This window comes from Heterodontus francisci, chromosome 19 (genome assembly GCF_036365525.1).
Source record: "Heterodontus francisci isolate sHetFra1 chromosome 19, sHetFra1.hap1, whole genome shotgun sequence".
In the NCBI taxonomy this organism is placed as follows: Eukaryota; Metazoa; Chordata; class Chondrichthyes; order Heterodontiformes; family Heterodontidae; genus Heterodontus; species Heterodontus francisci.
This window is the reverse complement of record NC_090389.1, coordinates 35,583,956-35,608,591: the sequence shown is the minus strand read 5'-3', so window position 1 is coordinate 35,608,591 and position 24,636 is coordinate 35,583,956. Positions and strand designations below refer to the sequence as shown.

General features: G+C 43.1%; 1 protein-coding gene across 5 annotated transcripts in view; it reads right to left on the bottom strand.

Moving 5' to 3' along the window:
* The window catches only part of LOC137380015 (contactin-4-like), a 1,659,092-nt gene that overhangs the window by 708,132 nt on the left and 926,324 nt on the right, over positions 1–24,636 (bottom strand). For all 5 annotated transcript variants that reach the window (XM_068051491.1, XM_068051492.1, XM_068051493.1 and 2 more), the window contains one exon: positions 10,161–10,311. In XM_068051491.1, the coding sequence (XP_067907592.1) occupies positions 10,161–10,311 (151 nt within the window). The remainder of the gene's footprint in view (positions 1–10,160; positions 10,312–24,636) is intronic.

Below are 24,636 nucleotides of genomic sequence, written 5' to 3'. Positions count from 1 at the left end.
TAGGAACAGGAACTCTGATTTTCTGACCTCTCAAGTCTGGTGACACTGAGGTTAATTATGCTTTTCATGACTCACAACTGCAGAGGGTATATTTTATCAAATAAACCAGCAACAGAGCCACACACCAACTAACACAGATAGAACTTGAATTAATAAAGGTGAACAACAGTTATCAGTCACACAGGATTCATTCAATTAACTGTACAAGTTAATTAGAAAACTGCGATTAAAGGTTTGTTTGGCTAATACAACAAGGCCATAATTCATAGCTGTTCCCAATTCCAGGCTGCTTATGTTTGTCTAATGAGGCTGACTTTTAGCTTGCAAGCTCTTGCAAAGTTGACATCTACCTTGTACTCCTACCCATTTTCTTGAAACAGTCTTGAGGCTCAATCTCTACCCCTTAAGCTCATGAAACGGCCATTTTTGAGGTCCTAATGAACGATGAAACTGTCTTGTTTTGGGAGAAGACGAAGAAGGAATGTTCCTTGTTTGCTCCTTTTTTTTTTTACTGACCTTCCTCATAACAATGGTCTAACATTCCAACCAGCAGATGAAGGTAGATGTATTGAGGCCATGGGGGGAATTTGAAAACGAGGATGACAATTTTTAAATTGAGGTGTTGGTGGACTGGGATCCAATGAAAGTCAGTCAGCACTGGAGCAATGGGTGAACACCATTTGGTGTGGGTTAGGTAAGGGCAGCAGAGTTTTGATAATTTGTGAAGGACGGAAGATGGAAGGCTGGAGAGGACCATTGGAATATTCAAGTCTGGAGGTAACAAAAGCATGGATGAGAATTTTAGCAGGATTTTACATGAACTGAGGCAGAGGCAGAGAGGTACAATGTTACAGAGGTGGAAGTTGATGCTTTTGTGATGAAGAAAATATTGAGTCGGAAGCTCAACCCAGGATCGATAGGACTTCAAGCTGGCGAACAGTCAAATGGAGTTTGAAGCAGTAGTCAAACACAATGCCTTCAGACTTCCCAGTGTTTAATTTAAAAAAAAACTCATCCAGCACTGGATGTTGGACAAACTGTTGAACAACACAGAGGTAATGGACAGTCTGGCAACATTGAGGCAGTGAAGGGCTCGAGAGAGAGATGGTGGTGAGGTACAGTTGGATGTCATCAGCTTACATGTGGAACCTAATGTCATGTCCTTGGATGGTGTCACCAAGGGGCAGCACGTAGCTGCGAGATGCAGAAGCCGAACCATAGAAAAATTATGGCACAGAAGGAGGCCATTCAGCCCATTGTGTCCGTGCCGGATAAAAAAACTAGCCGTCCAATCTATTCCTACCTTCCAGCACCTGGTCCATAGCCTTGCCGGTTACAGCGCTTCAGGTGCATGTCCAGGTACCTTTTAAAAGAATTGAGGCTTTCTGTCTCCACCACCATTCCTGGCAGTGAATTCCAGACCCCACCACCCTCTGGGTGAAAAAGTTTTTCCTCAAGTCCCCTCTAATCCTTCTACCAAATACCTTAACTCTGGTTAGGTATTTAACCAGAGTTAATTGGTAATTGATCTATTCACTAGGGGAAACAGATCCTACCTGTCTACTCTATCTGAGCCCCTCATAATTTTGTACACCTCTATTAATTCGTCCCTCAGCCTACTCTGTTCTAAGGAAAACAGCCCTAGCCTATCCAATCTTTCCTCATAGCTGCAACTTTCGAGCCCTGGCAACATTCTTGTAAATCTCCTCTGTACTCTCTCCAAGCAATTATGTCCTTTCTGTAATGTGGTGACCAGAACTGTACGCAATACTCCCAACTGTGGCCTAACCAGTGTTTTTTTACAGTTCCAGCATTATATCCCTACTTTTGAATTCTCTTCCTTGGCCAATAAAGGAAAGCATTCCATATGCCTTCTTCACCACTCTATCTACCTGTCCTGCTACCTTCAGGGACCTGTGGACAAGCACTCCAAGGTCTCTCACTTCTTCTACCCCTCTCAATATCCTCCCGTTTATTGTGTATTGCCTTGCTTTATTTGCCCTCCCCAAATGCATTATATCACACTTTTCTGGATTGAATTTCATTTGCCACTTTTCCGCCCACTCAACTAAAACATTGATATCTTTCTGGAGTCTACAGCTATTCTCTTCACTATCAACTACACGGCCAAATTTTGTGTCATCAGCAAATTTCCCAAACATGCCTCCTACATTTAAGTCCAAATCATTAATATATACCACAAACAGCAAGGGACCCAACACTGAGCCCTGTGGAACGCCACTGGAAACAGTTTTCCATTTACAAAGCATCCGTCGACTACTACCCTTTGTTTCCTGGCCCTGAGCCAATTCTGGATTTAACCTGCCATATTCCCCTGTATCCCATGGGCTTTCATTTTACTGACCAGTCTGCCATGTGGGACCTTGTCGAATTCCTTACTAAAATCCATGTAGACCACATCCACTGCATTACCCTCATCAATCCTCCTTGTTACTTCCTCAAAAAACTCAATTAAGTTAGTAAGACATGACCTTCCCTTAACAAATCCATGCTGACTATCCCTGATTAATCCGTTCCTTCCTAAGTGGCAGTTTATCCTGTCCCTCAGAATAGATTCTAACAATTTACCCATAACCAAGATCAGACTGGCCAGCGTATGTTCCCTTGTACATCTCTGATAGGCCCTACCCTTTCCTTAGTTATCCTCTTGCTCTTAATATACTGATAAAACATCTTTGGGTTTTCCTTGATTTTACCTGCAAATAATTTTTCATGTCCTCTCTTTGCTTTTCTAATTTCCTTTTTTACTTCACCCCTGCACTTTCTATACTCCTCTAGGCATTCTAAAGTATTAAGATTTTTGTGACCGGCATAAGCTTTCTTTTTCTGCTTTAACTTACCCTTTAAGCCTCTAGATAACGAGGGGGCTCTAGATTTGGAAGTACCGCCCTTTATCTTTGTGGCGACATGCCTACACTGTGCCTATAGTATCTCGCTTTTGAATGCCTCCCACTGGTTTGCCATCAATTTTCCTTCAAGTAGCTGTATCCCGTCCACTTTCACCAGGTCACCTCTCAGTTTCTTAAAATTTGCCTTCCCCCAATTTAGAATTTTTACTCATGTTTTATCTGTCATTTTCCATGGTTATGCTAAAACTTATTGAACTATGTTCAAGAGAACTTTTTTAGCCAGCACGTAACAAGCCCAACAAGACGGGGTCTCTGTTACTTCCTCCCCTTGCCCATTACTGAAGACTAAATCTAGAATTGCACCCCCTCTTGTTGGGCTTGTTACGTGCTAGCTAAAAAAGTTCTCTTGAACATAGTTCAAGAATTTTGTCCCCTCTGTGCCCTTCACACTGTTTGTATCCCAATTGATATTGGGGTAGTTGAAATCCCCAACTATTATTGCCCTATAGCTTTTGCACTCAAATTTGCCTCCATATTTGTTCTTCTACCTCCCTCTCACTATTTGGGGGTCTACAGTACACTCCTAGTAGTGTGGCTGCCCCTTTTTTATTTCTGAGCCCCACCCAAATGGCCTCGTTTGATGATTCATTTTAGCAGACATCCCTCCTCAAAGCTGTTATTGATTCCTTGACTGATAATGCTACATCAACTCCTTTTTTTATCTCCCTCTCTATCCCGCCCGAAAACTCTGTATCCAGGGATGTTGAGTTGCCATTCTTGCCCCTCCTTAAGCCAAGTTTCCTTCATAGCAATGATATCACGTTGTGATGTGTCTATCTGTGCCCTCAGCTCATCGGCTTTATTTCCTATACTCCTTGCATTTAAATGAATACCCTTTAACACTGCCAAGTTCCTGTGATGCACACTTTTTAACCTTTGCTCCTTCTATCCTTCAGGTGTGGGAATGGGATTATAACTCGTTGCAGGAGGTTCTCTGGTTACAACTGGAATAATTAAGAGTAAAACCAAGCAACAGCAGTCCCACTCAGCTAGATAAGGGAGGAAAAGGCTTTGGAAAAGGATGGTGAGGTCAACCACTTCAAAGGTTGCAGAGAAGTCAAGAAGAATGAGAAGGGTAAGTGCACCAAAGTCTCAAGTCACAGAGTATATTATTTGTTATTAGGCCCCTTTCAGTGCTGTGGCAGAGGCAGGAACCGAATTGGATAGGCACAAACATGGACTTAAAGAAAAGATAGACACAGATTTGAGAGGTGACAACACGTTCAAGAAGTTTGGCAAGAAAAGGGAGGTTGGAGATGGGGTGGTAGTTTGCAAGGACAGAGGGGTCAAGGATGGGTTTCAAACAAAGCTTGTAATCAGAAAAATGTCAGAAGTAAATGCAACAGAGTAGAATTTCTGTTAAGTTGGCCTAAGCAGTGCATAAGATCACAGAATTTCAAATGCAAATTATGTCCAGTGCAAATTGAGTTTCTACAATCTTTTGAGCTAGTTTGAAAAACAACACATTGAAAGCTGGCACGGCCCACAAAACTGGCCGTGCCCTCAGAGAGAATTAATCACATTTGCAAGTTTTTGTGAATTTTGCCCATTTGCGGGCCTTCGAGAAGGCTCTTAAAATTAAGCGTTTTCTTTTTCAGTGTCCGGGCATTAATAGGCACCTGTTCAAAGCTTTTAAATATTAAAAAAATGAATTTAATAAGAAAGTGACCAATGTACACCAATGAAACTAGTAAATGCTTCTGGATAATTTTTGAAAGTAATTTTCAGTTATTTAAAATCAAATTACTCCCAGGTACTTTGGGGTCTGATCGTACTTGATGCAATGGGTTTAGATCTGCCTGCTCTCCGGTACAGGGGAGAAATTAATTCTGTGAGCATTGAGTGGTCGGGTGGGTGGGTGGAGGGAATCTGAAGCCTGGGTTCTGGCAGCAGTGGGAGCAGGGAAGAACTGGAGCCTGACAACACTCAGGTGGGCAGGAAGATACTTAACTCTGGGACATGGCGGTATTTGTAAGGGCTAAAATTTGGAAGAACTTGGAAGGACTGCAGTCTGTCAGCACTCTGGGGAGGGAATAGGTCAGACAGTTCTTGTAGAGCAGGATGGGGGTCTGGTAGCTTTGGAAGAGGACTGGTATTTAGCTGTACCAGGGGAAGGCAGTGGTCTAGTAACTCCTGATTGGGGCATGATAGCATTTGTGAGAGAGGTAGGAGCTTACAGCCCTGGACTAAAAGTCAGAACAGGAACAGAAGAGGCAGATTCCAGGAGGAGCAAGACAGAAATAGGGCTCTAGAATGCTGGTGGGAACCAAAATGGGAATTGGACTGGGAGGCAAACCCTCAGCAAGTGAAGAAATAAATAAGAAGCAGGTTCCTCTACACATGCAAAGGAGGTCCAGCCATGTGATGGTTTCTAGGAATTGTAGTTTTGGATAGCAGTAAGATATCTGCACATAAGCACCTTGGGATGTTTTATTATGCTAAAGGTGCTATATAAATACGTTTTTGTTGTTGTTATAAGTAGTTTTGGGAAGATAAAGTGTAAACTGGCTTGGAGACTGGATAAATAATGGGGAGAGATGTCGACCTGCAGTTGACCATGATTGATTTTGCCCTTTGAGTGCATCACATCTCTGAGGCAACACTCTCAGACATGATGCCACACATATGTGCTGTGTGTAAGATAATGATGATATAGACAATGATCTGCAATTGGAAGAGCAGCATGGAAGTAAATGGATACATCTATGAAGAACCAAATTTCCCCAATGGGTTCACAAATCTGCCTGAATCATGAGATTCTTGCAAATGCAGTCTGTTAAGAATGGAAAGAATCTGCTCCATTTATTTTTCCATGTCTTCAACAACAGATACATTGTGGGCGGATATTTCTGTGCCAGACTGCATAGGATGAACTGAGTACAGCACACGTAGGAAAATCAGATAAAATCAGACTGATTCTCAGTCCACTTAAGCTGAGACAGAAAATATGCAATCTTCTTTACCTCACTTTCCTTAACTCAGGCAATATAATACACCATAGTGCAGGAAAACATGCTATTGTTTTCTTGCTGGTTTGCCTGGGGAGAGGCAGTGGTGTAGTGGTAATGTCACTAAACTAGTAATTCAGAGGCCCAGACTAATGCCCTAGGGAGACAGGTTCAATAACCACCATGGCAGCTGGTGGAATTTAAATTCAATTCATTAATAAATTCAAATTAATAAAAATCTGGAATTAAAAGCTAATCTCAGTAATGGTACCATGAAACTATCATCAATTGTTGTTTAAAAAAAACCCTTCTGGTTCACTAATGTCGTTTAGGGAAGGAAATCTTCTGTCCTAACCTGGTCTGGCCTGCATGTGACACCAGATCCTCTGAAATGCCACACAGTTGTCAAGGGCAATTAGGGATGGGCAACAAATGCTGGCCTTACCAGTGACACCCACATCCCATGAATGAATAAAAAAAATTGGTGCTTGAACTGGCTCAGTTGAAGGCAAGCCAACCACTGGGAAACAGCAAATTCCTGTTAATAATGCCAGTTCAAAATAGGACTTTTGTGAATTTGGTGAGTCCACCATAACAAAAACCATCTTCATCACCAGGCCCAATTAATTCCCAGAAATGCATTCATGCTAAGAAATTTGGATGTACCGATGCACTCCTCACACAAGAACCTTGCGATTAAAATGTACAATAGCTTCATAAAATATGCATGAGGTTAGATATTTAATTTTAAAATGGTTTCATACTTTATATATACTGTTGTTATTTTTTGTGAATTTATTTTTTTTAAAAAGGCATTCTGGAGAACATGTTGGCTGCAAGAAGTTGCTGGAGCCTGGAGAGCACTACTCAGGAGTGAAAACCTGAATTGAGTATTTTGCTGACGTAGAGCTTCATTTTGCAAAATGGTTGCCAAAAATAACCGGCAAGAGTTTGTTTTTAATTTTTGCTTTCTGAGCTGAACTCTTAAATGGTATTTAGCTTTACAATTTTTTTAAATTCCACCCCCACCTTCCCACAATACACTTTATTTGAGGCCTTTTCATGTTATCTTTTCACTGATTATGTGAACAGTTCTGGCCTTTTCTGTATCTGTAGGAGCTGTAATAACATACCAAACTCATTAGAAGTGCATAAACAGTACAAAGAATTGAAAAAATATGAGATTACTTCAATATTCAGTGAAAAATAAAGTGAATAAAGTATGCCAGATTTTAGCCATTTGACCCTTATTTTTAGGGTTCATACCACTGATAGGTTTGAAGATTGAGAGGAATTTCATTTTTAGTTACTTTGAACAGATTAATTTAATTTTAAAATGTCTTAAAATATGGAGTCTGCAGAATATATCAAGAGCAGGACACAATATTGTTCTTAGTTCACAAGTGACAAGGTCCTAGGTATGAAGATGGATTACTCATCCAGCATTGCTATTTCTCCACTTGGCATATTACAGCATCAGGGGTCACAGAGATAAAACAGAATAAATCCAATAGACGTGTGTGATGATAGAAATTTTGCAACAGATTTAGGATTTAATGCTCAGAAGCAACTTTAGATGATGTTAATTTACTCAATAATAAGCTAAGTCAACACTCCCTCCCACAGCAATTTTGTTCATGCTGTACTGTAATTCTAATTCTATTTCTGTGTCTATGTGAAATCTAATAGCCGACCACTTCAAAGTTCTTCAACTCAATATCAGAGCGTCTTAATAATCTTTAGTAAAGCGCCTTTGCCTTGGAAACAAAAGTACAATTCATGCCAATAATTATTAAAGTGTATAAATCAGGTGTAACTTTAGATAAAGTTCTGTAACAGGCATTAGTAATAACCTAATAATTCAAAGCTATTTGTGCATAGCCATGTCAAGAAAACAAGCTGCTACAAAATTACTCTATCAAACCCATTTGTCCACAGAAAATTCTAACATTAAGCAATGGTTTCAAACATGAATTCCTGGAAACATTTAAATGTTTCCAAAAGCCAGATATTATCTTGGACATGCCAGCAATCAATTTGGTATATGTGCTCTCAAACACATCATACTCAGCCTGCAAATACTTGTTATCATACACTTGGAAAGATAGGAAAGTTATCCCCAACACAACACGCAACTATCAATTATACGATCTATCAAAAGAGTTTCGTTTGCAAACCAAATGCATTAACATATAAATATGACATGTTTTCTGCTTGCTAATTTAATGAAGGTCTTAACCCTGTTTAAAAGAGTGGAAAAATGAATTCCTTACCAACATCTTGGTTACTAGTATCACACACAGTGAAATTTTAATCTCATTATTTTTACAACTGAAGAAATTCAACGGCTAACATTTGCGTGTGCATGACCTTATATTGACTTTGAAATGAATACTGACAAAGTAATGATTATTTAATATTTGCTTTTCACCACTGGATTCAGTTACTTAACAGGAAAAGCATTAACCTAATTTTAATAATGAAATATTCGTAATAAAATAATGCCACTGATGGATATGCATTTGAACACATACTTGTGAAAGGAGGACTATTAATTCATCTTTTAAATATTTGCAATATTGTTTCATCCAACATTCTTTTGTATTAATCTGACAGCCAACAGTTAAAACGTCGAGTTTTGTTTTAAAATATATAGCTTAACAAGAAAATGCAGTAAAATGGACCATGAAAGAAAAGGTTGATTTGTTCACTCTAACCTTTTCCTATTGCATCTTCTATTCAGGCAGGATGAAGGAACAGTCTGGTTTATTAGTTCTATCAATGCAACACTATAGTCCCCTGCCACAAGAGGGAGATTTTGAGTGGGTTGAGTTGAACTGTGTCAATTTCCCTTTCCTCTGAGATGGCACAATTTTGTTCCAGTTGATTCTCCATCGAGAGGTGCAAGCATGAAGCAATGCAACTTACCCACCAAAGGCAAGTGAGCTTGACTGACCAGCAGCCTTGGAAATAGGACTCACAAGATGCTGGTCAGGTCAAGTGTTGCACCAGCTGAGTTACCTTGTCATCTGCCAAATCTGACTAAGACAAACAATATTTTGCAGCAATCTCTTCCATTATTCACTTTCAGCTTCTGTAATGGATTTCTTAATTCTGTTTTTAAGCATGAATTATGTTTCTTTCATTGTGGAAAAATGAATTTAATTGCCATAACCATTACATTGGTAATTTATGCGACATAAGTGATATAAATATTAAATAATTTGCTGAACCAAAAAATTGTGTTATTTATGGCATACAACTAACTGACAGATCTGTTTATCTCAACTCCTGTGATATGATTTTTCCATTCCATGCAATTGCTGATTTAGCATTCCATACAAAATTGAATACTACTGAGATCAGGACACAGTAAAATGAAACAGGCACCACAGTGAAACAAAAACATGTAATAAATAGGATAAACAAGAACCCTTTCCCCTTTTCTATTTAACTCCTGTCCACCTAAATTAATTACTCTTAAGCAGTGCTACCTTTTCTGTATTCCTCACTCCTTAATCCTCACTTGCTCTTTAATTACCAGGTAAAGTATTTAATCATCCATATTCAGCCTAAAAGCAATTTCACATCCACAGTATGTGGTTTTATGACAGCTTAAATCAATCACCAGCTCACTGTTTTATTATCGTCTTGTCTTGCTTCTATCTTGTATCTCACAGGGGACTCCCTGCCAAAATGTAATGGAGCCAATGGGGAAAATAGATCAGAAAAGCTCGTCCTACAGAAGGCAGCACCAGCAGTAACTGTGTGTGAAATCCCAGCGAAGAAAAAACAATTAAACATTTATCTATTCTTCTGAACCCGTCATTCGTATTCTGCAATTTAATGCTCCAAAAACACAAAGAAACACCTTGCACGATTATGAGCTCCATGCCATCATGTGGAGAAATCAATAAATGCATGGAGGAAAGATGATTTTTCTGCTGCAAATTCAGCAGTTTTATTTCACAATGTAGATGTTAATATTTAATGACATACCATGGCACAAAACAGACATTCTTTTGTAGAATGTTGTGAAGTCACAGGGAGGTTTACATATATATGCTAATTTCTTGAAAGAGGAATTGGTCATTAATACTGTCCTTGTGGTCTCATTATTAGTGTGATAGATCTTGTTTGTGGAGAATTATCCAAAAAGAGTAAAGTTGCAATAACAAAGGCCCTGCCATCAACCCACTGAGCCTACTTGACATTGCCTTAAGGAATTTCACAACTCAAGCAGCTATTCGGGTTAAAGGACAAACATCATTCAAGAAATTACCTTTCATTTTCTTGCAGAATCTCATTTCCCTTCTTCCAAGCAAAGGTTGCTCTTGGGGAAGCTTTTGGTTTACATTCAATGATGACCTCACCACCTATGCGAACAGGTATTAATTTCTTCAGGGGGCTCATTGAAAAATCAGGAGCTGATGCTAGGAAGAAAAGGAAAACACTTACATAGCAGAAAAAAACAAATACTCCTGCAATACCTAATTCAAGTGCTCTTAGCTTAATTTACCTTGACTGATTTATTTAAAGATACAGCACTGAAACAGGCCCTTCGGCCCACCGAGTCTGTGACGACCAACAACCACCCATTTATACTAATCCTACATTAACCCCATATTCTCTACCGCATCCCCACCATTCTCCTACCACCTCCCTACACTAGGGGCAATTTACAATGGCCAATTTACCTATCAACCTGCAAGCCTTTGGCTGTGGGAGGAAACCGGAGCACCCGGCGGAAACCCACACAGACACAGGGAGAACTTGCAAAGTCCACACAGGAAGTACCCAGAACTGAACCCGGGTCGCTGGAGCTGTGAGGCTGCTGTGCTAACCACTGCGCCACTGTGCCACTCTGATTCTTCTGGATAAACACAAATGCTTTATTGAAAAACTAGTTTTTGGATATTCAGTTTAACACAACTGTTGCAAATAAAATTATACTGATTCTTTATAAAAACCTATTCATGAAGTTACAAATAAAGGAAACCGCAAAGTACAAAGTATAACACAATGATATTTTGAATCTCTAAACCCTCAAAGGCTTCAAGAACATTTCACTCTTGAGATCATGAGGGACTGAAAAAACAACCACAATGATATGATTTAAAATTGTCCACAAAGATCTACATTTTCGTAGTAAATCACCCAATCAAATTCATCGGCCCAGATATTGTTGGAGTGGCGTATCATGTGGCAAGCTCTGTGAATTGCAGAAAAATAGATGGAAAGGAAAAGTTTAAAAATTTTTTTTAAAAAAGCTCTTGGTACAATTTACGACCTGTTGTTTCAGTTTCATTGTTCCCTTTTTGGGCCCCAAGGTTGAGTGTCATGTCAGGACCCTAAATCACACCATTAACAGGGCCCAAATTACATGAATTACCATTCCTAAACGGCTGTGCCGAAATTAACGTGAATTAATGGTGCAAAGCCAACAATGTCATGACACGCAATAGGAAGGCTCATGGCAAGATGGTAATTCTTTTGGTTTTGGTGAGGCTACCAATGGAGCAGTTTGTGCTGAATCAGAACTTGTGGTATATCTCCTCTTCGCCACAAATTGGCAGTTTTTTTTTTAATGCAGTAACAATGGTGGGCATCGTGAATTTCCCATTATTTGCCAGTAATTTCTGGACCACAATAGCACAGAAATTATGTGCTCTAACTGGGCATATTGGTGAAATATTATTGAAAAGTACTGCCACCAACAACATTCAGGTAATATTGCTGGAACTTTTCATCCTTTTTGTTCTCTATGCTTCAAAAACACATCTTTTAGAACACTGGAGTTAGAAGTAGGTGAAGCAGTGTTTGGAGAATTTACCAGTTCTGAAGCAACACACCAAAATCCTTAAAATGAAGATTAAAGATTTAATCCCACCTCCCAACCAACTGATGGCCTTTTCTGGAGCCTCTCCTTAATGGACTTTCTGGACTTAATTACGCTACCTTTGACAGACTTTTCACATCCTCTCCTCTGTCTCCCCCTCCTTCATACTTCCAACTCCTCCACTCCTCTCCCTCTTCCTCCACCTCAAAGTCCTCTTACACTTACCCATCCCCTCTTACCCTCCGCATCTCTCTTTGAATACGTCTTCCTCTTACTTTACCCTTCTTTGCCTAATTCTCTCTCCTCTTCTGTACGGATCCTAAACCTGCAGTGTTCCTGTTCACTGAGACTGATCCTCTGAAATTGAGTGATGGATTCTGAACACCAAAGCAGTAGCAACGAACATATGTGGATAAATTATTTGTTCTGGCTGCAGTAGCCCTCAGCGTTGTCTTTCTCAATACACCACACAGTTTTGAAAACTATTCAGCTGCTATCAGAACCTTAAGAGTAAGAACTCTCATTACAGGGTTGCACCACAATCATTCATCACACAATGCAGTCTGTGATTTTGCTCATCTAATCAAAAAGATTTTTACAGGAGGTATCACTTTCTTTGACTCCTGTGTACTAATTTGCCAGGTAGTGTGCTGCACAAGATTTTCTTTTAGTACTGAGGTGTTTTTCATGTCAAGTATCTGTGCCACATTAATTTGCTCTGCTGAATTTTGCTCTGTGTATTCATAAATTTATAAATAAAGAATATTAATTATACTGAATCTTGGGTACCTATATGTGACCTTTGATTAAAAGGAAGGTATTAATTTTGAACCATCGACAAGCATTGCGTTCAGTGGAATGCAGTATTTTTGTCCATATAGTAGGCAATATTTAGTATGGATGCCACATAATATTGCCAGTGTAGTCAACATTAAGATGCTACTGTACTGTGCAAAAATCATAATCTTTATCCTCGAAATCATACAAAACAAGGTGTCCATCATAACAGTGCTTAAGCATGCTCCTTCATGACCTTTATATAACAGATATCTACAAGGAAACATTCTCTACAGCAGCTGCCTGCCATTTCAGTTCTATTCCTTTAATAAAGTTAATAGCAGGCTTCAGTGTTTTATTCTTGGGATACCAGATTCTTTATTTATTACTCTTAATGCAATTTTTCTTTGCTTGAGATTAGATACATACACTAGGATCTTTCTTTCTTTTGGGCCTCCTTATCTCGAGAGACTAGGATAGGTTGCAACTATCCAGTGAAAAACCTTTTGAGAATTTGCTATTGCTGAATTGTAAGCGACACATCAATATGTATGAGCTACTGACAAACTTTAAGAGTATGGGGGCAACTTCTAACTTCCTATGTGAGTGAGCTGAGTTTTGCGAGGGGATGGTGGTGGGGAGATGCATCAGGAAGAACGAACCTACCCAGTGATGGACAGCAGGCTGTGTTATTTTCGTGGGGCCAGGAGAACATTCCTGTTCCTCCCAGCCCGATAATTGTTTTCCAAAAATATACTTTATTCATAAAAATATGTAAAAAAAAACACATTACAACACATTTCAAAACAGCACCAAGTTGACATTCCAAAAAGTGCAAAGGAAATCAGTTTTCTTCAGTATAGGAGTGAGTTGCCTCACAACCCTTCCATTCCATTTTACATGCCATGTACATTTTACAGCAAACCTATATTTGGTGTATACAGCCCGAGGGGTTTCCCATGGGTCCAGTCCCTCAGTTCACTTTGGTGGGGGGATATTACACAGTGGTCTTTCCCCATTGAGCTTTTGCAGTGGCTGCCCCAAGCTTTCGTGCGTCCCTCAGCACATCGTCCTGGACCTTGGAATGCGCCAGTCTGCAACACTCAGTCGTGGACAACTCTTTGCGCTGGAAGCCCAGCAAGTTTCGGGCAGACCAGAGAGCATCTTTCACTGAATTGATGGTCCTCCAGCAGCAGGTGATGTTTATCTCGGAGTGCGTCCCTGGGAACAGCCCGTAGAGCACAAACTCCTGTGTTACAGAGCTGCTTGGGATGAATCTCGACAAAAACCACTGCATTTCTTTCCACACCTGCTTTGCAAAGACACATTTCAGAAGGAAGTGGGCAACTGTCTCTTACCCACCACAGCCACCTCTAGGGCAGCGTGCAGAGGGGGTGAGACTTCGGGCATGCAGGAAGTATCCAACAGGGCGGGCCCTTCTCACCACCAGCCAAGCTATGTCTTGGTGCTTGTTTGAAAGTTCTGGTGATGAGGCATTCTGCCAAATGACTTTGGCAGTCTGCTCGGGGAATCATCTGACAGGATCCACCATCTCCTTTTCCTGTAGGGCCTTGAGGACATTCCATGCAGACCACTGTCTGATGGATTGGTGGTCAAAGACATTTTCCTGCAGAAACTTTCCCATGAAGGATATGTGGTACGGCACGGTCCAACTGCATGGAACGTTACGCGGCAATGTGACCAGACCCATCCTTCGCAACACCAGGGACAGATAGAACCTCAGCACGTATTGACACTTGGTGTTTGCGTACTGGGGCTCTTCATACAGCTTGGTGCAGCCGCACACAGGTGGTCATCAGGATGAGGGCCACGTTGGGAACATTTTTCCCGCACTTATCCAGAGGTTTGAACATTGTGTCCCTCTGGACCCAGTCAATTTTAGATCTCCAGATAAAGCAGAAAATGGCTCAGGTGACCGCCACAGCGCAGGAGTGGGGTATGGGCCAGACCTGCGCCACATGCTGCAACAACGTGAGCGCCTCGCACCTGATGACCAGGTTCTTACCCACAATGGAGAGAGATCATTGCTCTCACATGCTCAGTTTATGGTGTACCCTGGCTACTCACTCCTTCTAGGTTTTGGCGCACGCCCCAGCACTTCCGAACCATATCCCCAGCACCTTCAGGTAGTCTGACCTGACGGTGAAGGGGACAAAGGATCGGTCGGCCCAGTTCCCAAAGAACATGGCCTCACTCTTGCCATGAGTGACTTTGGCTCCCGAGGCCAGTTCAAACTGGTCACAGATGCTCATCAGTCTGCGAATGGAAAGTGGATCAGAGCAGAAGATGGCGACATCATCCATGTACAGGGAGGCTTTTACCTGAGTGCCTCCGCTGCCTGGGATTGTTACCCCTCTTATGCCCGCATCCTTCCCAATGGATTTAGCAAAAGGTTCGATACAGCAAACAAACAAGACGGGGAGAGAGGACAGCCCTGTCTGACTCCAGATTGGATCGGGAAACTTTCCGAGTCCAACCCATTGATTGAGACTGTGCTACTGATATTTGTGTAGAGCAGTTTGATCCAATTGCAGATTCCCTCCCCAAACCCCATTTTGGAGAGCACATTCATCATGTAGGTGTGCGATATCCTGTCAAAAGCCTTCTCCTGGTCCAAGCAGATGAGGCAGTTGTCCGCCCTCCTGTCCCGTACACAGGCGATCATATCCCTGAGTAGCGCAAGACTATCAGAGATCTTCCTGCTGGGTGCAGTGCAGGTCTGGTCTGGGTGAATCATCAACTCTAGAGCAGACTTGACCTGACTGGCAATGACCATGGACAGAATCTTGTAGTTAACATTAAGCAGTGAGATGGGCCGCCAATTTCTGATTTCCGCCCTCACCCCCTTCCGCTTGTAGATGAGGGTGATGATGCTTTTCCTCATGGATTCTGACATGTTGCCAGCCAGAAGCATACTCTTGTATACTTCCTGCAGGTCTGGGACGATCCAGTCCCACAGGGCCAAATACAACTCAACTGGTAAGCCATCGCTTCCGGGAGTTTTACTCGTATCGAAGGACCTGACGGCATTTGTCAGCTCGTCCAGAGTTAGCGGTTTGTCCAGTCTCTCCCTCATGCTTTCATCTAAGACCTCCGTCATAGATGACAGGAAGGATTGGGAAGCCATGCTGTTCATGGACCTCACGTCATACAGCCCAGCATAAAAAGATTTGCTGATCCTTAGTATGTCAGACTGCGAAGACGTTACCGAGCCATCCTTTTCCTTCAGGCTGCTGATCACAGAGTTCTCTCTGTGTACCTTTTGGAAGAAGTAATGCGAGCACGTCTCATCCTGCTCAACGGAGCGGACTCTGGACCGGAAGATGATCTTGGAGGCCTCCGTGGCAAAGAGCAAGGCCTGCTGGCTCTTCACCTCTTGGAGATCCTCCTTGACCTCGACCCCCATCGACTGCAGCCGGAGCAGATTTGGCATTCTTTTCTGGAGTCAGGACATTTCCCTCTGTCTCTCTCTCGCCCTCTGAACAGCTTTGAAGATAAAGAACCTCTTGATGTTCTCCTTGATCGCCTCCCACCAGTGCACCGGAGACTCAGAAGGGCTTCAACCTGGTTCTCCAAACTTTGTAATCCCTTTTGAGTTCCTCAACGTTCTCTGGGGTTAGTAGTGAGCTTCCATGTCCCCCTGCCAACCCGCTGGTCACCCTGTAAGTGACAGTCAGCCAGTAAGAGGCAGTGGTCAGAGAAGAACAGCAGCTTGACATCGGTGGAACTGACCGTGAAAGCACGGGACACAAACAGGAAGTCAATCCTGGAACATGCAGACCCGTCCGGTCTTGACCAGGTGTATCAAAGCTGCACTTTGCCTGCAGGGTTGCTGAAGATGTCATGCAACTTGGCATCTTTTACTGTTTCCATTAGGAATCTGGACCTAGCGTCCAGTTTGCTGTTGTTCCTGCTGGATCGTCCAGCTGCGTTAATGATGCAGTTGAACTCACCGCCTAGAAAAACCGGTCTGGATGTTGCCAGCAGCAGTGGGAGCTGCTGGAGGAACATCAGTCGCTCATTGCATTGAGCCGGAGCGTAAACATTGATCAACCAGAGCGGAGCATTGTTGTACATTACATCTGCCACGAGGATGCGGCCACCTACCACCTCCTTCGGAGATGATGAGGTTGCCTCCCCGCAGCAGAATACCCAGGCCGGAGGAGCGGGAATCATTACCCCCTGACCAAATCGATGGCCCCTGAGACCACCATTGCGACCATTGCTTGTAGGTGCTGAGGTGTGGTATTCCACACTCCTGCAGAAACAGCAGGTCGGCTTTGACCTTGGTGAGGTAGTCCAAGGTTGAAACACATTGTGTAGTGGATTTAATGCTACGCACATTAATCGAAGCAATCTTTATACCCATTTTAAAGTTAGGTGTTGCTTCCCACACCAGTTGTCCTTGCTAGTCTCAGTCCTTGGGTATGTTCCTGCATACCCATAGTATACGTAAGCTGTTTCACATTTGTTGAGCTCAGAAACCCCTCCTGGTTCCTCATGGGTGGTTTGTTCCGCTGGAGTGACATCGGGGGGTCTTGTAGGCAGCAAGGCTTGGGCTGTCCTCTGCTGTTGGTGTCTTTCCCCTCTGTTCCTCCTCGAAGACATCACTGCTCCCGGCTTCCCGGAGCTGGAGTGCGCCAGACGCTTCTTTGCTCTAGGTGTCCCAGAGCTGGAGTGTGCTGGGCATGTCACTGGGTTCGGCGCTTTGGGTTTGGGGCGCGCTGGGTCCATCACAGCTTCCAGTGCCCCGGAGCTGGAGGCTTTTATCTTCCAGATGCTTTGAGCTCTGCTGCTTCTTTTGCAGGTGCCCTCATTCTGGCCCTTTCTCGTCTAATGAGGAGGAACTGCTGTAGTCTGTCTCAGACGGTAGCCTCCTCTTGCCACTGGTTTGGATGGTGCTTTTTCCTTTTTCGGAGATTTTTTTCTTTGTGGTTTTCCTTTTTACCACTTGCCACTGACCAGTTTCTCCATCTGCTGCCTCCTCCTCCATTGATTCTGTCTGTAGAGGAGGGGTTTCTGGGCACGGGGTAGGTTCTGGTTCGCTGGTTGCACCTGCCTCCCCTTTCTTTCCTTCTCAGATAGTCTTTCCTCGCTGCGGAGAGGGTTGCTTGTCTTCTTCCCAGCACCAGACGCATTCACCATTCCTTCTCCCGGCCTTTCCTTGGACCTTGCCGCTTGAGCATAACTGAGGCAGCGTTTGGGGCAGGTTTTGTAGAGGTGGCCTGCCGCACTGCAAAGGTTGCAGCACTTACTCTGTTTACAGTCCTCGATTTGATGGCCTTCCTTCTTGCAGTTCTTGCAGACGACTGTGCTGCAGTTGGCTGCCACGTGACCATATTTTACACTGGTGCGACAAACTCTGGGCTGCCCCGCATAGACCAAGAAGCCTCGACTTCTCCTGATAGCGAAGCTGGAGGGAGGATGGATGATGGCTCCGTTGGTATTGACCTTCCATGTCACCTTGACCTGCCGCTTGCTGGTCCAAATCCCAAATGGGTCTTTGACATCAGTGCTGCTGCTGGCCACCTCGACGTACCTGGCGAGGAAGGTGAGTACATCCGCGACAGGAACATGGGGGTTATAGAGGTGAATTGTCACCACCTGGTTGCATTGTGACGGCAGCATGAAGAGCGTCTCCACTGTGAGGATCGACAGCGGTGCCTGGTTTCCCTTCTCCTTGAACACCTTCAGGAACTTGATGCATCCCGCCACGTTCTTGAACATCACATCGAAATATCCACTGCTGGGAAGTCCTGCAGGCAGAAGATGTCTGCAGCTTGGAATCCACAGCAATCAATAAGGATTTTCTTAATGAAGAAGGTACGATCAACAGGTGCACTTCCTTCCTTATCCACCCCCCGAACACACTCCCTGGCCTGAACCTCTAGAATTGGTTACAGCCATTTTACTCAAAACCTACCTGGACAGGTTCAAAGGCCACTGGTCATGATTTCTTCCCCAGCCCTGTAAATAAATTCTGCCCAAAACAGTCTCAGACCATTTCTGGTCCAGTCTCTAGCAGTCTATTTAAGGACCACTAGTTGGGCTACTCACTGCCTGGTACAACGGATAGCAGTGCATGAGGGTGCACACCCTGCCCATTCTTGCCTGAAAATTGCAAAAGTTATCTGAAAACTGGCATTCGACCCTAATTTGCATAAGTAAGGAGACTTCTGAGCAGGCTTGCTGTGTGTCTATTTAAAGACGTGCCTGAAATTATCCATCTGTTCCAATTTTCTACTGCCAGCTGTCCGTTTTTCAGTCAAGAAATGGGTGAGTGGCAGCTGAAGGTCTCCCTTTTATATGTCTGGAACATCAAATAGAATGTTTTTTAATAATCTTGCCTGGTGTTTATTCATAAAAATGGGGTAGGGAGATTTCGAGAGTCATAGGGCTGGACTTTGGAAACCTGCTGGAGGTAGGAACAGAGGTGGGCGGGCCTGGAGTTTCCTGGCGCTGGCTGGCGTGCCGGTTTCCAGCATCTTCATGCGTCTGGGCCATTTTTAAGGGAGCAGGTTGGGCAGAGTAACAGCTACCTGCCCACAAGCAGTGGGTAGCTTGTTAACATAATTAAATGGCCAGTTAAGGCCAACTCCCCCCCGCCCCCCACCACCGCTGTGATATCCAGAGCCTTAAGGACGCCTCCCGGCACATACTGGGGGCAAGGTCCACTGCTCCAGGATAAGTTTGAGGTCTACAGGCCCCCTAACAGCAACCACAATGTAGGGTGAAGTATCCATGAAGAAATATTGGGTGTTTGTGATAAAGGAATGGCAATAATCATGGGTGATTTTAATCTACATATAAACTGGAAAAATCAGATTGGCAATGGTAGCCTGGATGAGGAGTTCACAGAATGCTTTCGAGATAGTTTCTTACAGCAGCACGTTCTGGAACCAACCAGAGAGCAAGTTATATTAGATTCGGTATTATGGAATGTGACAGGATTAATCAAAGACCTCAGAGTAAAGGCACCTCTAGGTAGCAGCGACCACAATATGACTGAATTTTGCATCCAGTTTGAAAGAGAGAAGAATGGGTCTAAAACTAATATTTTAAACTTAAATAAGGGCAACTATGTGAGTATGAAAGCTGAGCGAGCTGAAGTGAGTTAGGTTACTATGCTAGGTTATAGATCAATAGAGAAGCAGTGGCAGACATTCCAGGGGATATTTCAGAATACTCAGGATAAGTATATTCCTACTATAAAGAAAAATTCTAAGGGGAGGACCCACCATCCATAGTTAACTAAAGAAGTTAAGGAAAACATCAAACTTAAGGAAAAAGCATGTAATTGCGCAAAGGTGAGTGGCAGGTCAGATGATTGGTCAGAATATAAAGACTGGCAGAAAATGACTAAAAGGTTAATCAGGAGAAATAAATTAAAGTATGAGAGGAAGCTAGCTAGAAATGTAAAAACAGATAGCAAGGGATTCTACAGGTATTTAAAAATGAAAAAAGTAAGTAAAGTGAGTCCTCTGGAGAGTGAGAATAGCAAGCTAATAGTAGATAATAAGGAAATGGCAGAAGAAATGAACAAATATTTTGCTTTTGTCTTCACTATAGAGAATACAAAAAACATTGCGGTAATATCTATAAATCAGGAGGTGGAAGGAAGAGAGGCAGTTGGTGAAATTACAATCACCAGGGAAGCGGTACTGAGCAAACTAATGGAGCTGCAGACTGACAAGACCCCGGGTCCTGATGAGCTTTATCGTAGAGTCTTAAAAGAGGTGGCTAATGAGCTAGTAGATGCGTTGGTGTCAATTTTTCAAAATTCGCTAGATTCTGGAAAGGTTCCATCAGACTGGAAAGTAGCAAATATAACCCCTCTGTTCAAGAAGACGGGGGGGGGGGGGCGGTGGGGGGGTGGTGGAGGACGGGGAGGCAGGAAAGAGGTAACTATAGGCCAGGTAGCTTGACATCTGTCGTGGGGAAGGTGTGAGAATTGATCATTAAGGAGGCTATAGCTGGGCATTTAGAAAAACTCAAGGTAATTGGGAATAGTCAGCATGGTTTTGTGAAAGGTAAATCATGTTTAATCAATTTATTGGAGTTCTTTGAAGGAGTAACTTGTGTTGTAGCGAAAGGGCAGCCTGTTAGCATATTGTACTTGGATGTCCAGAAGGCATTGACAAGGTGCCACATCAAAGGTTATTGCGCAAAGTAGGAGCTCATGTTATCGGGAGTAACATATTAGCATGGAGAGAAGATTGGCTGGCTGGCTGGCAGAAAACACAGAGTATGTATAAATGGGGCCTTTTCTGATTGGCAGGATGTGACAAGTGGAGTCCTGCAGGGGTCTGTGCTGGGGCCTCAACTTTTTACAATTTATACCAATGACTTAGATGAGGGGAGTGATGGCATGGTAGCTAAATTTGTAGATGACACAAAGATAGGTAGGAAAGTATGTTGTGAAGAGGACATAAGGAAGTTGCAGACTGATATAGATAGGTTGAGTGAGTGGGCAAAAATCTGACAGATGGAGTATAATGTGGGAAAATGTGAAGTTGTTCACTTTGGCAGGAAGAATAAAAAAAGCAGAGTATTACTTAAATGGAGAACGACTGCAGAATTCCGAGGTTCAGAGGGATCCAGGTGTTCTAGTGCATGAGTCACAAAAAGTTAGTATGCAGGTACAGCAAGTAATAAAGAAGGCTAATGGAATGCTGTCCTTTATCACGAGAAGAATTAAAAATAAAAGTAAGGATGTTGTGCTTCAGTTAGACAGGGCATTGGTGAGACCACATCTCGAATGCTGTGTGCAGTTTTGGTCTTCTTATTTAAGGAAGGATGTAAATGCGTTGGAGGCAGTTCAGAGGAGGTTTACTACACCAAGCGCAGACTGGGTGACCGCTTTGCGGAACATCTCCGCTCAGTCCGCAAGCAGGACCCTGAGCTTCCGGTTGCTTGCCATTTCAACACTCCCCCCTGCTCTCATGCTCACATCTCTGTCCTGGGATTGCTGCAGTGTTCCAGTGAACATCAACGCAAGCTCGAGGAACAGCATCTCATCTACCGATTAGGCACACGACAGCCTGCCGGACTGAACATGGAGTGCAATAATTTCAGAGCATGACAGCCCCCCACTTTACTTTCATTTTTAGTCATTTTTAGTTATTTTTTCTTCCTTCTTTTTTTTTTACATTCCTTTTTACATTTTTTACAATCTTTTTTTGCATTTATTTCATTTCATCTTAGTTTGTTCAGTTTGCTTACCCACTGTTTTTTTCAGGTTGTTTTTCTTCAGGTTTGCACTTGCTGCTGTTCATTATTCAGTATATTCACACCTAATCTGTACTAATGCTTTGTCTTTCAACACACCATTAACATATTGTTTGCCTTTGCTCCGTGACCTTTTGGTCAGCTATGTGGCCTGGTCCAATCTGCACCTTCTCCTTTGTTATCTCTTGCCCAACCCCCACCTCACTTGTTTATAATCTGTGACTTTTCTAATATTTATCAGTTCCGAAGAAGGGTCACTGACCCGAAACGTTAACTCTGCTTCTCTTTCCACAGATGCTGCCAGACCTGCTGAGTGAATCCAGCATTTCTTGTTTTTGTTTCAGATTTCCAGCATCCGCAGTATTTTGCTTTTAATTTACTAGATTGATACCTGGAATGAACGGGTTGTCTTATGAGGAAAGGTTGGACAGACTGGGCTTGTTTTCACTGGAGTTTCAAAGAGTGAGGGGACACTTGATTGAAGTTTATAAGATCCTGAACGATCTTGACAAGGTGGATATAGAAAGGATGTTTCGTCTTGTGAGTGAGTCCAGAACTAGGGGGCACTGTTTTAAAATTAGGGTCGCCCTTTTAGGACAGAGATGAGGAGAAATTTTTTCTCTGAGGGTTGTGTGACTTTGAAACTCTTTACCTCAGAAGATGGTGGAAGCGGGCCATTGAATATTTTTAAGGTGGAGGTAGATAGATTCTTGTTAAGCAAAGAAATCAAAGGTTATTGGGGGTAGATGGGAGTGTGGAATTCGAGACAAAAATCGATCAGCCATAATCTTATTGAATGGCAGAGCAGGCTAGAGGAGCTGAAGGGCCTACTTCTGCTCCTAATTCGTATGTTTGTAAAAGATTGTAATATATGCTGAGAGGGAGCTTCCATCTGGAGGTGCCGTTTCCCTCCCTTACCTGCATAGGAAGGCTGCAGCTCCTTCACTGCTGAACGGCCTCCTATTGGTCTTCCAGCATTGGGAGCCTGCCCGCCATCCTTAATTGGACGGCTGGCGTGCCCCCTGGCCATTAATTGTCTTTTCATTCAAAGAGTCACAGCATGCCTGTCACAACAATACCTTGCACAGTCAGGACCGGAAATGACTCTGACATCGGCATTCCGACCGAGAAATGAAAACCTGGCCCATTTTGTTGCCATTGACACTCAGGAGCTAGGAATCTGGTATTGACAAAGATTGTTAGCTTTCAACACAGGATTAAATGTTGGTCATGAGTTTCCAAAACTGTTTTCAAAATGTCAATTGGAGTCATTGTTATTGATACGGTCAAGTGAGGAGGGGTTGAAAGGCTTCCCTCTTTTCCCTCTCCTTGTTTGACCACAGCAGGTTTAATTCTTTCTTAAAGTGGATGTACTGGCCAATTTAGTAGGTGTGTGATTACTTGCTTGCTGTGATCATAACAATAACCAATCCGATAGGTTTTCGAGTTAACAATGAAAGAGGTTAACTTTATTGTACCTAAACCAAACTAATAAAATAATAAAAGCAAAATACTGCAGAAGCTGGAAATCTGAAATAAAAACAAGAAGTGCTGGAAATACTCAGCGGGTCTGGCAGCATCGGTGGAGAGAGAAGCAGAGTTAACGTTTCATGTCAGTGACCCTTCTTCAGAACTGACAGATATTAGAAATGTAAAAGGTTTGAAGCAAGTAAAGCAGGGGTGGGGCAAGAGATAACAAAAGAGAAGGTGTTGATAGGACAAGGTCACAGAGAATAACTGACCAGAAGGTCATGGAGCAAAGACAAACGGTATGTTAATGGTGTGCTGAAAGACAAAATGTTAGTACAGAGAGGGTGTGAATAGACTGTAAAACACTCCAAGCACAAACATTAAAAACAATTTTAAAAACAGAAACAGTGGGAGGGCACAGTGGAAACAAATTAAACACACTAAAAAACCTAAAATAAAATAACCAAATGAAAAAGACCTAAAATAAAATAACCAAATAAAAAAGAATAAAAGAAAAAAATAACTAAACATAAAAAGGGGTGGGGGTAGGGGGGCGCCTTCATGCTCTGAAATTATTGAACTCAATGTTCAGTCCGGCAGGCTGTAGTGTGCCTAATCGGTAAATGAGATGCTGTTCCTCAAGCTTGCGTTGATGTTCACTGGAACACCACAGCAATCCCAGGACAGAGATGTGAGCATGAGAGCAGGGTGGGGGGTGTTGAAATGACCAGCAACCGGAAACTTGGGGTCATGCTTACGGACTGAGCAGAGGTGTTCCGCAAAGCGGTCACCCAATCTGTGTTTTGTCTCCCCAGTGTAGAGGAGACCACATTGTGAGTATACTAAATCGAAAGAAGTACAAGTAAATCGCTGCCTCACCTGAAAGGAGTGTTTGGGGCCTTGGATAGTGAGGAGAGAGGAAGTAAATGGGCAGGTATTACACCTCCTGCGATTGCAGGGGAAGATGCTGTGGGGAGGGGACGAGGTGGTGGGGGGAATGGAGGAGTGGACAAGGGTGTTGCGGAGGAAACGATCCCTTCGGAATGCTGACAGGGAAGATGCGTTTGGTAGTGGCATCACGCCGGATGTGACGGAGGATGATGGCGTGGAAAGTGAGGACAAGGGTAACCCTGTCGCGGTTCTGGGAGGGAGGGGAAGGGGTGAGGGTAGAGGTGCGGGAAATGGGCCGGACACGGTTGAGGGCCCTTATCAACCACAGTGGGGGCGAATCCACACGCATGCACTAATGCCCTTCCTTTAGGGAAGGAAATCTGCTGTCCTTACCTGGTCTGGCCTAGATTTGACTCCAGACCCACTGAAGTGTGATAAACTCTTAACTGCCCTCTGGAATGGCCTAGCAAGCCACTCAGTTCAAGGGTAATTAGGGATGGGCAAAAAATGCTGGCCTAGCCAGCGACGCCCA